This window comes from Vulpes vulpes, chromosome 11, assembly GCF_048418805.1.
Source record: "Vulpes vulpes isolate BD-2025 chromosome 11, VulVul3, whole genome shotgun sequence".
In the NCBI taxonomy this organism is placed as follows: domain Eukaryota; kingdom Metazoa; phylum Chordata; class Mammalia; order Carnivora; family Canidae; genus Vulpes; species Vulpes vulpes.
Window position 1 is genome coordinate 45165857 of NC_132790.1, and position 15198 is coordinate 45181054.

The following is a 15198-nucleotide window of genomic DNA, read 5'->3' on the forward strand; positions in this document are numbered from 1 at the left end:
AATCTTTGAATTTATGTACAACTATAGAGATTAGAATAATAATACATATTTTAAGATACCCTAAAGTGTTAGGGTTATTTATGTTTGTTTTTATTAACTGTAAGAAAACATAAAGATTCTAACTTCCAATGTCTGATAAGTTTCACTGACACTTCAATAGGCCTGATAAAACCAATGGTTCTCAAAGTGTGGTCTGTACACACCCAAAGTCCCCAAGTCCATTCAAGGGGATCTATGAGATCAAAGTAATAAAATTAAGATAATCATTCTGTTTTTACCATGTTGACATTGATAATACAAAAAATAACTATGGGTAGGGCAGCTGGCTCCCTAATATGAATCACGGCAGTAGCACCAAGACCAACAGTAATTACTGTAGTCATCAATGCTATACACTCAGTAAAAAGCTACTTTCACTAAACAGTGTCCTTGATAAGTAGTAAAAACTATTAGTTTTATTAATCTTATTATTATCTTGAACATACATCTTTTTAGTATTCAGTGGGATGAAATGGGAAGTATGCATTAAGTACCTATGTTGCATCACAGTATGATCAATCATACTTTGAGGAAAAATGCAGCTAGGAGCTGAAAAAAACCTCATTGATCATGAAATACCATGTTTACTTGAAAAAACAACTGACAGGGGCACTTGACAGGTTTAGTCAGTAGAGCATGAAACTCTTTAAAAAAAATTATTTGAGAGAGGAAAAAAAGAGAGAGCAGGAGCACGAGAGAGAGAGAGAAACTGAAGCAGACTCCGTGCTGAGAACAGAGCCCAATGTAAGGCTTGATCTCATAACCCTGAGATCATGACCTGAGACAAAACCAAAACTTGGATGCTTAACTGACTGTGCCACCCAGGCACTGCAAGCATGTGACTCATGATCTCGGGGTTGTGAGTTCAAGACCCACACTGGGTATACACTAGATAGATAGATAGATAGATAGATAGATAGATAGATAGGGATAGATAGAACAAACGATTGATAAACAATGGATATTGAAGCATTTGTCAAATATTAAAAAAAAAAAGAACAAAGGGAACTATGATTTCAAGAACTCATTGCTATAGATTTAAAAACCAGACTTTAAAAAACAGATTTTTAAGTAGAAATTAGAATTTTAGAAAATTTGTATCTGCTACTACTGTGAGCTTGATAGCTTCCCCATACCTAAAAAAATTCTGATTAGATTGGTGGTAATATTAACAAATGTTATTTAAAAAGTATTATATAAAGAAATACGTCAACATTTGGAAGATCTACATAATCCAGTGAACCAGTATTTTCCAAATGACTAACGCATGATGCTATAAAGTCATGTATGGGTAAAAGATCCATTCAAACTACAAGACAGATTAATGGAATGCAATGTAAGTAAGTACTAAAAAATCATTTATATGGTTTCAGATTCCATATTGCAACTAACTTTAAGAAAAAAATCACTTATTGAATTGGGGTGTAGTGACAAATAAGAATATCCACATTATTTTGAAAATACTTTTAAAATCTTTCTCCCTTTTCCAGCTACCTATGTGAACAAAATTGTTCTCATCTACTTCAACCAAAACATCAAAAATACACTGAATGCAAAAGCAGGTATAAGAACCTAGCTACCTTCTATTAAGCTATATATTAAATACAATTATTAAAATGTAAAACAATGACATTCTTATTTTATTATTTTTTTTTTACATTCTTATTTTAAATAGTTACTTTTAATACAAATTTTATTTATGTTAACGTGTAACAAGCTTATTAACGTTGGTTTAAGTCAATTAATAAATATATTTTAAATTTCTTTGTTTTGTATTTCTACAATGGTAAACGTTGATAGGTATAACCCACAGAAACAAAAAGCTCTCTGGGGTCTTCAATAATTTTTGAGTATAAAGGGTTCCTGAAACTACTAGAATAAACTATTTTCAGAGTGACAAAGTTATCTAAAAATAAAACCATAATTCCTAATCAATGACTTAGAACATGATAATAAAAGGCTGATTTGATACTCAATATAATTAGAGCAAGTGATAAAACATTTTCTTGATATTAACTTACAAAGAGAATTCTGTTTTACTAATTTCAGTTGTGATGTAGTCAATTTTTCTCCTTGCTGGCTTTTATTCTCTTCATCACCTTCCTCATCTTGAACTACAAAGTCATCAATAATATAATCATCTCCATCTTCATCATATTCATAATCATCCTCCTCCTCATCATCATTTTCATCATTCCTTGGGCAGGATTCCTTTTCAGAGTCCTAATTAAGTTAAAATATATCCTTCAGTAAATTTTTACCTTTAAATTGTCAGTATGGAATATGAAATTAAAAGACTAAATCTGAGACCAAAACAATGATCCATGGAAATTAATTTCATATTGTAATGTTTAAAAAAAAATAAGTCTTGTCGCGTTAAATGTTGAACTTTTGGAATTAGGAAGAATATACCATGGTAAATGCTATAAAGTGTTTAAACTGGACATTAAGATTATAAGTAGAAGGTAAAAAGAGGAAAGACCATATCAAACAGTCTTTCAATTTTAAAACAGTGATAAACTGAGGCTCATGATAAAACAGTATATTAGATACAACAGTGCGATCAAACATGTTTAAGGATACCTGACTAAAAAATAAATTCAAGAATTGAGAAACAGAATGGACTCAGCACTTTGTTTTTTATAAAAATTAAACACTTTAAGGAAATGTAAAAACAGTAACAAAACCAATAAAATATAACACACCTCAAAATCTCTACTACTATTGCGTCTCTGACGAGATCTTTGTTTTGAGAGTTCTTTCAGTTTCTGGAATTGTTCTCGCTTTCTTGCAGCTGAAGTTTTTTCAGGATTTTTTTGCTCCATCTCCACTGAAGAACATTCATCTTCAACCACTCTACGTGGACGTTTAACACCTACTTTTCTAACGAGGATATCACTGTCGTCACTCTCATCACTGTCATACATAACTGAGGAGATCCTTTTTCTCTTCCCTCGCTTGATGTGTTCTTCTTCTATGTCATCTTCTATTATTTGTCCTGTATGTTTACTGAGATCATTATCCTCTTGACTTAAAAGCTTTTCATGATCCGGTAAGTCAATACGTCTATGTTTGTTTTTGTTTTCTTCTTCTTCATATGTGGAACTGTTGCCAGTGTTCATGAGATGCTCACAGTTACTACCTTTGCTTTCAACTTTAATTAATGTAAGTTCTCTCTCATTTTCCAGCTTTTTATTACTATCAAACCCCTTGTTACTGTCAAGCTCTTCATCACTGTCAAGCTCTTCGTTGCTATCAAACTCTTCATCTCTGTCAAGCTCTTCCTCACTGTCAAACTCTTCGTCGCTATCAAGTAACTGTGAGATACTACTTCTTTTAGTCCGCCTCCAATCCACTCGAGATTTCTGCTCACGCTCTTGAGTTTTAGAATTTTTCCTTGTTTCGTGTCTTCTAACATGTACCATTTTCACTTAAGCTTCTACAAAAAAAAGTTATTAGGAATATAATAATGATAACCAGATTACAACAATGAATGCATTTATGGTACAAACTATATTTATTTGGTGTTATAAAATGGTTCACAAAGGTAAAAATCATATAAAATATCTAAGTGACGATGGCAGAATAGTTATTCAACAATTTATTGAACATCTATAAAATAATCATATGAAAATCTTTTCTGAATTATTCTATATTTTGTGCTTAAATGGATACATAGAAAAATAATGGTCCTGTTCTCCAGAAGATTATCCATGGGTAGAACATACCAACATATATTAAGAAAAATGCAAGGTATTTATTTGATGGAAAACAAGAGATAAAAGTAACTGCAATAAAATTATAAAGATGCAGAAGAACAATATAGCAAGTTCTTCACTTAAGATTTTATGGAACAGGTATGATCTGAGAGACTACTAAAAGGAATGGCTATCTTTCAACAAAAAGAATGACAGAGAATAGGATTTCAGGCATGTAAAAATGCTAAGGTCAAAACTTCAGCACTGAGAGAGAACATGGTACATTAAGTAATTTAAGTGTGACCAAAAGGGTGTGAAAAAAGGCTTTATGCTGGGGAAAAAAAGAGACAACTATAGAAAAATAGGGTGGGATTACAGAATCATTCATCCTTAGGCAAAGGATTCTGAACAGAGAAATGATATGAATTATAACATAAAGGATCAATTTATATGAAGAAAATTATAAAGTAGTAGCTGACAAAAGACAGCAGCGCAAAATTAAGAGACCACTTATTCACTAAGGTGATATACTTTATACTATACTTTAGTAAAATGGTAATGGCTTTAAACCACTCAAAGGTAAAGGCTTTAAACCACTCAAAGGTAAAGATACAATCCAACAGAAAACTTACTAATAATCCAAAACTGGGTGAAAAACTAAAGTTTCATGGTGAAGCAAAGTATAATATAATATAATAATATTGGGAAGGAAAACAAATACTGTATGTTTCTGATTCAGCAAAGACTGACCTCCATTAAATTTACCACAAGTATATAATAAAGGAACAATTAGAGAGAAGTAAGATAACTAGAAGAGTAACACATAGTTAATTCCGTAGTTGCTAAGGAAAATAGACATATGATCACGCTGTAATGAGACTAACCTCATAATATATGTATAAGGACTTATATGTTCTATTGAGAGTTATCTCCAAAGAAATCACCTTCTGAGTCTAATTATTCCAATATTTGCACCACGGCACAGGATATTATTGGAGATTTTCTATAAAACATAGTATCAAAAAATACATTAAAAATATGAAAATAACCATACTCCATTTTTTTTTTAATCCCAAAGACTGGTTTAAATACCCATTTTATTGACTTGTTTTAGTTTAGGGACTGTTAGCAGCTTCCAGAAATGAAATCTAATTTCGAAAGATGAATATTAATTGCCATTACAGGTATTTTTTAAATGTGCTGTAACTTTGAAAATAATCCAAAAATAGAATGCCAAAATTTTCTGAGCAATGGCAGTATCACTCAATCAAGTTTATAGCTTTCCAAGAGGATTCCTCTTTTGGGTGGGTAGGAGTGGAGGAAATACTGCTCATTTTATTGTACAAATTCTGTTATGTTAAAAGGCAATGTGACAGTTTCTAGAACGGTAACAATTCATGTAAAATCAGAATAATGGTTGCTAAGATTATATACCAGAAATTATCTCCGTAGGCTGAAGTGTGACCTTACAACAGCAACTGCTGCGAGATAACGGAGCATTGTAACAGCAATCTAACAAATCCTAGTCAACAGACAAAATATTCTGTTACTTGAAATTACACTTGGGTTGCATACTACAGAAGGCTTGTATTAATCAACAAAGATGAGAACTGTGGTCAAAACTACCTTTAAAAAAATCTCTTTAAGGTATGTTTTTTGTATGTTATACTGCTTCACAGTAGGTCCACCCAGTTCTTCTCCAGGTTTTAAACAGATTACTGTTGTTGTTTTTAAAATTAAGCACCAGATAAACTATGCAACTGATATCGTGAAGCCATATAGTGCAAATAAGTAATTTTTAAGCATAGATAGTTAAATTTGAACAAACTGTGCATGTGCATTACAACTACAATGTCTTTCTAATAAGTCTGAATTGGGAGGAAAAAAATGAAAAAATATTTATGAAAACAAATGACAAATACAGTCTCAGCAGATACACTAAAGCAAGTGTGAACAGCAGGAACATTAAATGAAAGATGATTGTATTAGTACTCAACAGCAGTTTCATGTACACCAGATGACTATCTCACAAAGCTGTACCATGTCAAAAGACAGTTATTTATCATATCAACAGGTGACCTCCTATGACAATGGTAGAAATGAGTAAGAATGTGACATTATAAAAATACCTATCACTGCACATGGTTGAGCTATTAAAAAATCCTATATGTATAGGAATTTTTTAGTGCATTTTCATATGTTTTTAAATATTGACAATGATCCTAGAAGGAAGAGGACTGTCTACCTTCATTTATAAATATCAAAGCCAAGGATATAGAGTTTAAATGACTTACCGAAGATCACACAGCTTGTTAGTGACAAAGCAGGGATAAGAAACCAGGTCTCCTGATTCCCCGTCCAGTTCTATACAATGACTGCTGCCAATATCATATTTGTATAAGGTAGTAAAAATCATGCCTTTAAAAAGTCATTATTCTATCTCTCATTCATGCTAAACTTTAGTTTCATAAAATAATCATCAAAATAGTTTAGAGTTTACAAACATGCTTTTGAAAAAGTTATGTAACAGAATTTTAGTGCACATGAGTTAGGCCAGAAACTTCTGGAAATCGTCTGTCCAATTGGCAAGAAAAGAATGTGCAAAAGAGATGAAAGTTTGAAACTTCCCTCTACCATCTTATTGATGACACACTGATCACAAAACCTAAGGATTCCCCATTGAGTCCAAAAGTAAAAATTTCAAAAAACAGTCAGTCTCTGATGAGAAAAAAAATTTTATTTGGGAAAACTGCAATATTGAATATTTGAAGAAACAAATTTCATTCAAATAAAATAAATCAACTTTCATTTGTCCAACTGCCAAATTTCCACGGTCTCTCTTCATATTTCAAAACTGCTATTTTATCAATGCCAAAAATTATGTCATTGAAAAAGAAGGTAATTTAAATATGATTGGCTCCTCTTTTAAAATTGTGAATACTTTTACTATGTTAGCTGGGGAGGGAAGAATGATGACAGAGGGAAAAAGTGAACTGAATCTGAGGAGAGAATGAGGAGGTGAAGGCAGGTTGATGAATAAGACATCTCTTGATCGTTTGAATTCACTCAAAAAAAGAATGCATGCAATGGATGTAATTTCTTTATATGATGAGTATACAATTTCTTGAAATGAGAATTTAATCAAGCTTCTTTAACGATACCTTACCTTTAGGCAAAGAGGAAAACAAAGAAACTGCAAACAGAAAGCATTAAATAAATGAGGAGGGTCAGTACTGTCACATCTTTGTGCTTCACAGTTAATGTCGCATAAAAGGCCTATACTAAGCTACGCTGTCTGCCAAAGAAGGCACGGTAAGAACCCATGCTGCTCTCGCACACAGCAACTCTACCACCAAAAGTACTTTGATGAGTCTACCGGAATTTCTCATCAGAAGAAATATCCCTTACGTGCAGACTTGGAGGTCAATTCACTTAAAGATTCATTCTAGGAATCACTTGCCCTGTCCGGTGGCAGTTTACATTTTTAAGGCCAGAAGGGCAGTGCAACCCCAACCATCACTTGAGATTCCACCAGGAGGGGTGCATTCCTGCTTGTGAAACAACACCCCTCCCTGCCGTTCCCTTCCATAGGGCATTAACTGACCGAAGAAATGGTCACTGAAGGTCCAGACTGTGCCAGCGCAGGCTGAGCTGCGGCGTTCCTGGAAGAAACTCGCGACGCGGCCTCTGCCCCCAAGGAGCTCACAATCTGACGAACCACCAGGGACACCAGAACAAGCCGGCGTCACACGGATTCAACGGCCACAGTGCATGATCCCGACTGAGTTCTTTTCACATCGCCGTTAATAAATCTAGCGGGGCGGCCGCCCGACACGACAGAAACAGGAAATGGCAAGCCATGAAGGGAGGAAAGCCGATTCGCCCCGCTTGGAATCAACCAACCAGTATCCCACGACTTCGCCTAGAGCGCATCGGCCAGCTTGGCCTCCGCTCTCTAGGGCCAGCGGGGATGGGCGGCGGCGAAGGGCGCTCTCGGGAGTCCACGGCAGGGTCGTTTTCCCCGCCACAAACCTGCACCGGCGGGCCCGGGGGGCAGCGCGGCTCCGCCTCCGCGGCGAGGGCGCCGCAGCTGGGAAGCCCGGCCCTGGGAGCGCCGCGGTGACGCGCGCGCACGACACAAACCCCGGCCCCGGCGGCCCCGGCGGCCCCGCACCCGGGCCCCGACCGTCCTGCCCACTGCCCTGCGCGGAGGGAAGGGGGGAAGGGGCCCCCCGCCCGCCGCCCGCCGCCCGCCGCCCGCGGCAGCTCCGCACCGGCGGCCGCGAGCGGAGGCGGCGCCCGGACCGTCTTCCCGCCCACCCGACGGCGCCCGCGGGAACGACTTTCTCCCCGCCCGCCGGGAGGCGCGGCTTCCCCGCTCCGTAAATACGCCGTGAGCCGCCAGAGCAAGAGCGAGTCCTCGCCCCGAGCTGCCCCCGCGCCGCCCGCGCCGCCCCGCGCCCTCACCTTTCAAAGATCCTCCGCCTCCGCCTCCGCCTCCGCCTCCGCCCCTGGGACCCACCCGGACGGGCGGTGCTCCGCCTCCTTCCGGGGAGCAGCGGAAGTCCCGCCTCTGGGAGGAGCAGGGGGCGGGGCCGGCGGCGGGAGGGGCGTCTTCCGGTCGCTGCGCGTTAGTCAGGGAGCCGTGCGGGTCCGGTCCCAGTTGAGGTGGGGAGAGGGGCCCGGCGGGCTGCGCGGGGCCGGGAGCGGCTGTGCGGGCGCGGCCCGGCGCGGGCAGGTGTGGCTCGCGGTGGAAGAGGTCAGACGTAGCCGGTCCCGCGGGGAAGGAGCCCGTGCCCAGCGCCCGGCTCTTCCGCTCCGCCGCAACTTTGGGGTGTGGCAGGGCCGGTGCCGGGCGATCCCCTGGGGTCTGGGCGCGGAGGAGGCCTGGGGTGAGCGTGGGGCGCATCCTGCCGCGGCCACGGGGGGAATAACACAGATGTCCATAGTCCGGATCATCCGCGCTGACTCGGGGCCTCTTCCCCCGCCCATCTGAGTTACAGGCCGTTCCCCCGAACTTCCTCCCCTCGGCTCTTGCTCTGCCCTCTCTTGGCGGGCCCAGCAGGTCCGGGGGCCGGGCGGGGCGGGGCGCGACGGGGTCAGGGCCCCAGGCCCAGGGGGCAGGGCTGTGAGCGGGAGTCTGCGAAAGAGGGGGGCTGTGGACTGCTCACCCTGGGGCAGGCCCCGGGCCCCGGCCCGAGCCCCAGCATGTCGGGGAAGCGCAAGCGGGTGGTCCTGACCATTAAAGATAAGCTGGATATAATAAAGAAACTCGAAGACGGAGGTTCCTCCAAGCAGCTGGCCGTGATTTATGGAATTGGTGAGACTACAGTTCGGGATATAAGGAAAAATAAGGAAAAGATTATCACTTACGCAAGCAGTTCTGATTCCACGAGTCTTCTGGCCAAGAGGAAATCGATGAAGCCGTCCATGTACGAGGAACTGGACAAGGCAATGCTAGAATGGTTCAACCAGCAGAGGGCAAAAGGGAATCCTGTATCGGGTCCGATTTGTGCAAAAAGGGCAGAGTTCTTTTTCTATGCTCTGGGAATGGATGGTGATTTCAACCCCTCTGCTGGCTGGTTAACTCGTTTTAAGCAGCGGCACAGCATTAGGGAGATTAACATTAGAAATGAAAGATTGAATGGCGATGAGACTGCTGTGGAGGATTTTTGCAACAACTTCCGAGACTTCATCGAACGAGAGAATTTACAGCCTGAACAGATCTACAATGCAGACGAAACTGGACTCTTCTGGAAATGCCTGCCTTCCAGGACTTCTGCGATCAAAGGTAAATACAGTGTCTCTGGGCACAAGGCAGTTGAAGAAAGAGTCACTATCATGTGTTGTGCCAATGCAACAGGTTTACACAAACTGAAACTCTGTGTTGTGGGGAAAGCAAAGAAACCTCGCTCCTTCAAGTCGACGGACACCTCAAACCTGCCAGTCTCTTATTTTAGCCAAAAAGGTGCATGGATGGATCTTTCCATTTTCCGACAGTGGTTTGATAAGATCTTTGTGCCACAGGTTCGGGAGTACTTAAGGTCTAAAGGCCTGCAGGAAAAGGCTGTGCTCTTGTTGGATAATTCACCAACACATCCAAATGAAAACGTCCTAAGGTCAGATGATGGTCAAATATTTGCTAAATATTTACCGCCTAACGTGGCTTCATTGATCCAGCCCTCGGATCAAGGGGTCGTGGCGACAATGAAGAGAAATTATCGTGCAGGTCTTCTTCAGAACAACTTGGAAGAAGGTAATGACCTGAAATCATTCTGGAAGAAGCTAACTCTGCTAGATGCACTTTATGAAATAGCAATGGCATGGAATTTAGTAAAGCCAGTTACCATTAGCAGAGCATGGAAGAAGATTCTACCTACCATAGAGGAAAAAGAAGGCTTGGACTTTGATGAAGAAGATATTTCCATGGCTACTGTGTCCACCATTTTACAACATACCAAAGGACTGGAAAATGTGACTACTGAGAACATTGAAAAGTGGCTTGAAGTGGACAGTACTGAACCAGGCTATGAAGTGCTAACTGACAGCGAAATCATCAGAAGAGCACAAGGCCAGACAGACGAATCTAGTGAAAATGAGGAGGAGGAAATAGAACTGATTCCAGAGAAACATATTAATCATGCAGCTGCTCTCCAATGGACTGAAAATTTATTGGATTATCTAGAACAACAAGGTGATATGATCCTGCCTGATAAACTGGTGATTCGTAAACTTCGAGCCACCATCAGAAATAAACAGAAGATGACAACCTCAAGTCAATAATGGCATTTCATTGTTATAGTTTTGGTAATTGTGTCTGTAACTCTTAACCTCTGCAATGTGGCTTAATTTTGTGTTGTCAAGTCTCAGTCACAGCCCTATGAAATACAGATACAGAAATGTATCTGAAGTGTTGGAGGACTATGTTTTGAATCATCTGTGTCTCTTCCTTTATTTGTGCAGATAATTGGAAGCTGATTCTGTATAGATAAAAAGTTACATATACACGTGTATTACTTTGGTAGATCTGCAACTATCCCTTCTATTACAGTGGCATTCTCTAAAACCTCAAAAAAATTTACAGATAACAGTGAACAGATTGAGCACTTTACTGAAATCTGTTGTTTGGTTTATGAGGGCTGCCACAGTAATATTTACTTGTGTTAACATCTTAAATGGTTATATTTTGTGTTCTGCATACACTGACAGAATGAGAAATAATCTATATTTTAGATTTCAGGGTGGTCTGCAATAATTGAAAGTGAAGTCCAATAATGAGGAAACAGTGATCTATGAATTGTAATTATAAAAATAACTTAGAAATGCTACTTCTGTTCTCTTAACATTTGTTTAGGCGGCAAGGGGAGGAGGTTTTTCTGGAAGTAAATATATATGAAGTGATTACTAAATTAGTAAGAAAACTATTTGAAAGCTGATACATGAAAGATATTCTGATCTATTTGTAGAGAAGTGCGAGTTGAGAATTTGGGGAACTTTAGGTTATTTATACAAAGGGAATAAATAGGCTTGTTTTAATTGGGTCTTATATTATGAATTGGGTAATTATTTATTCATGTAATTATAGTACACGTTTTGTAATGTTACATGTGGTGATATGAACTCCCACCTTGTATATGGGGAAGAATCTTGGGAATTTAAAGTTAGATTTTTTTACTGTGTTCTTGGAAATGTCTATAGTTTGAAAAAACTTATCGTACCTTCCCCTTTTATTTGATACGAAAAGAAAAAGAAATGAATAAAGTTTTTATTAATTTTAACAAGCCATAGGTTGTGACCTGTTTTATGAAGAAAGCAGAAATGATTATGGAAAGTGCCAGATTCTAAGGAATTTCATCATTTACTCTTTTGACACTTGTAAAAAGGTATTCTTTCTTCTAGAATCCATTTAAATTTGAATTTTGATCAATTTGCTTAGTAAATTTACTTTTTATTCAAGACTTTGAAAAGACTTTATGAATATTGATTTAATTTATAACTTAAAAGCAATGTGGGTCTCCATATTATTTCATCCTGCCTGATAAATAGGTATTTATCAGGCATTTTTTTTTAACCCTTAAAAAAATGTTCTCTATTGGTCATTTTTTTGAAGGTTTAACTTTTAAATTGAAATATTTTGCATTTTATATTTATAGTGCCTTTCTTAGAATTCTAAGACTTCAAAGATACTTTTAGCTTTCCCTTATTTCTGTTATCTTCATGATACATGTCCAGATTTAAAAAAAAAAAAAAAAGACTTCTGTGATGAGAACTGTTTGAAAATTGCTGCATGAAAAAAGCATCAGAAATTAACATACATTATCGAATCAGCTAATTATAGATTATGCTATAAATTAAGTTGTATATAAAAGAAATTTTCATTTTTCTAATATGAAAATGTATAAAGGCTTCTTGGAATTTCTGTCTGGATTTGCTCAATTTTTAAAATTCATCTTGCCGGTGAAATTCAGCTGTATCATTGCCACCTAGTGGTAAAATTAACATTACTGTTAAGCTATGTGGTTTAAAATATTAATATCTAGTAAAAGGTTCACTGTTTTGTGGCCTTGAGTGTGAATCTTGTGACTCCTCTAGCTTGTAAGAGACTGCTCTTTTTTTTTAGATTTATAGCTATTTGCTTTTTTCCAAAAGCTGTCAACACTAGTAGGCTATAGTTCTTTTTTGAACCCTTTTATCCTTAAGTATAAAAGCTGCCAGTTACTGAATACCATGTTATGTTCTAAGCAATGTACTTATTTATCCTCAAATTATGGTGGATATACTGATATTCAGCTCATAGTCTTAATTGCTGAAGATCACTTGGCTACATATAAAAATTTAAACCCAGATATTTAGTGCCAAGAGCCTATGCCTGTATTATTCAACCTAGGCTAACCTTTCCCAGTCTTCAAAATTTATTTCCTGCCACCAACCCCCCTGCCCCTGACCTGTCACAGATGTCTGACTTTGCTTCTCTGTACACTTGTGGCAGCAACTGCCCTTCCCCTTACTCTTCTATGAGGTTAGTCTTTCTCTTTAACCACCCTGTAGTTTCATTTCTGTTTATCCCCAACCCTAATAGCACTTGAAACTTGGATCATCTGTCTTTTGATTTCTGGTTAGCCATGCTCAGTGAGGATCCTTTCTGTCTTAATTTAAAACATACTATTGGGAAAAATAAGCAGTTCATGTGAACATTTCTCTTTAGTTTATGAGACAGTCTCAAAGAGATTTGAGAAGTTGGCACAGTATTTGCTACACCAAAAATACTGGAAACTGCTTCTATCAAAACCACATAAGTATGTATATACACAGATCCATACAGATCAAAAGGGGAAAAACCCAAATGAGATGATATGGGGAGGACAAGGAAGGATACGCTGAAATACAAGAGCTGATTAGAGAATAAAAATAGGACACGTGGGCTACAGTGAGGTTCATTTTGTAATGATGTGTGTTTCAGCATCATACTCCCAGGCTTACTAGTATGTGCTGCTCATTCATAGATGGTCCATGAATCTCTGCATTTCTTCTTTCTTAGAGAATGTTAAAACATCAGTGCCAAGTTAAGTGCATTTGATCAGTAATTGGGGAAGGTTAGTGGATGATGACAGAAGCTCTTTGGGTACTATATCTGCCCAAAGTCATAAATCTTTAGTTCCTGATTCCTATTCCCTCAATATCCCACCAGAGGCTGTGTTTGGCTTTCTATTTTTCCATTAAGAAGTTAGCCACAGACAGTATTCTCACCAGTGTTGCCAGGTTTTCCCATTGATGAGCCTCGACAGAACAGCAGCTCTCAGAAAACCCCTCTGCATTATGATGTTTCTTAAGGCCCATACTTCTAGTAGCCAAGAAGTCTATGAGAGTAGGTCTACCTTCAGGGGTTGATACAGGAAATTAGGAACTTACTTTTTATGAGAGATTTGGACTTTTGAGGGGTTCGATGGTGAGGGAAGTGGAATTCTTTGCCAAGTTTAAATTTAGTGAATCAAAAATTGGTTGAGCCTTACTATATACATAAGATGACTGGGAGTGGTGGGTTTAGGAAAATAAAAAGAGGAAAAGTGGATCTTAAGGTGGAAAAATGACATTTGGAAAAAAAAAAAAAACCATCTGTTCAATTGCAATCCCATATAAAACAGCCAACATGATGTGATAGGGACTTTGTAAGTAACCATCATGATTTATATTGCTTATTCATTCCTTTGCTGGCTCTTACTGTGTATACCATTTACGTTTTAAGCTTTTCTTTGTTCTGTTTTTTTACTAATCCTGAATGACTTCATACATTTCCATTACCTGCATGCTTAAGACCACAAATCTACCTCCAGTCACCGTCTTCAGAAATGCAGATTTGTATCTTCAATTGAGAAGCAGGATTTAAGTGTGGAAGGGAAATTAAAATTGTTGCTTTTCTTCCCCTCTGTAGTAGACATTAGCATTCTGATGTCAAAGCTACCTATATGGGCTAAGGAGTTGAGATAATTTTTTAATTGAATGCTGAATTAGGCTTATCTTCTTTGGTCTAAAATAGCAAAATAGATAATTATCTATTTTCTTATTTCTGTCCTTAGTTAGCCTTTCTGGCGTACATACATGTCTTTGCCTCTGACCATTCCTTCCCACAGGGAGGCATAGTGGTTTCTGTTTTTGATACCCTTGTTGCTACTCAAGTACTAAAATTTAGTTTGTCATGTTCCAGCCTCTAACCTCCTTAAAAGACCATCATTTATACTCTTGACACCAACTATAGTCCTTAGAAATGTACTGTTTTCACAGTTTAGGCAGCTGGCAACTTTGCATGGTAACTAGTCTAATGCAATTTGAAGTTGGATTGAAAGAATGCCCAAAGGGTACCATATCAGTTGCTGGGGACACCTAAATTGTGAAAACTGGTGACTGTAAGGCCTTGGAGGGAGTCTTGTAAGACTTGTAATATATTGTGAACTGATTTTTGTGATCTATGTTTCTTAATACTGGACTATGAGATCAAGGCTCCGTGATTTGCAGAGTACTCAGCAAACACTAATTGTACACTTTCTCTAAGACATGTCTTAGGCAATGCATGGGATACGTGGATAAGACTATCTGCTTCAAGAGATTTATATTATAATAGAGACATGTAGGAAAAGTTTCCACATATCTCTCAACATGCAACCAAGGGTGAGAACCACAAGATTATGCATTTGCAAGGTAAGCAGAGTAGAAGATGTGGAGATGAGATTAATAGGTTCCTCTGATAGACCATGAGGTCAAGACTATGTATAGAGGCAGAGTAATGAGGAAGCTAAATAAACAAGCAAATTCACACATATATGCATCTCTGTGTGTTTGTAGTAGTAACTATGATATCAGAGGAGAGACCATAGAGCTTGGAAGAACACCCAGTATTTAAGTCCCAGTTTTACCCATTTTTCAGTTCTAGAATTTCTAATTGGTTCCTATTTTTCTTTCATGTATA

The 15198-nt window shown here is 38.6% G+C and overlaps 2 protein-coding genes across 28 annotated transcripts in view; one reads left to right on the forward strand and one right to left on the reverse strand.

The window, feature by feature from the left end:
* The window catches only part of CCDC82 (coiled-coil domain containing 82), a 32825-nt gene extending 24513 nt beyond the window's left edge, over positions 1–8312 (reverse strand). For 2 of the 27 annotated variants that reach the window (XM_072726251.1, XM_072726259.1), the window contains exons 1-6: positions 8205–8265; positions 6904–6930; positions 6032–6112; positions 4622–4740; positions 2745–3478; positions 2061–2262 (exon numbers count right to left, since the gene is read on the reverse strand). In XM_072726251.1, coding sequence (XP_072582352.1) covers positions 2061–2262; positions 2745–3464 — 922 coding nt within the window. In that variant the 5' untranslated portion in view covers positions 3465–3478; positions 4622–4740; positions 6032–6112; positions 6904–6930; positions 8205–8265. Of the gene's footprint in view, positions 1–2060; positions 2263–2744; positions 3479–4621; positions 4741–6031; positions 6204–6903; positions 6931–7341; positions 7877–8204 lie in introns of those variants that run through there. The other 25 variants (XR_011995200.1, XR_011995201.1, XR_011995202.1 and 22 more) reach the window with 23 other exon arrangements.
* A 96-nt stretch (positions 8313–8408) lies between these two features.
* Positions 8409–12300, forward strand: JRKL (JRK like). Its single transcript, XM_025993281.2, has one exon. It carries the CDS (start codon positions 8946–8948, stop codon positions 10518–10520), a length of 1575 nt encoding a protein of 524 aa, XP_025849066.1. The 5' UTR covers positions 8409–8945; the 3' UTR covers positions 10521–12300.
* The last annotated feature ends 2898 nt before the right edge of the window (positions 12301–15198 follow it).

Coding starts and splice junctions, on each gene's coding strand:
- JRKL (XM_025993281.2), top strand. CDS start 8,946: ATGTCGGGGAAGCGCAAGCGGGTGGTCCTGACCATTAAAGATAAGCTG.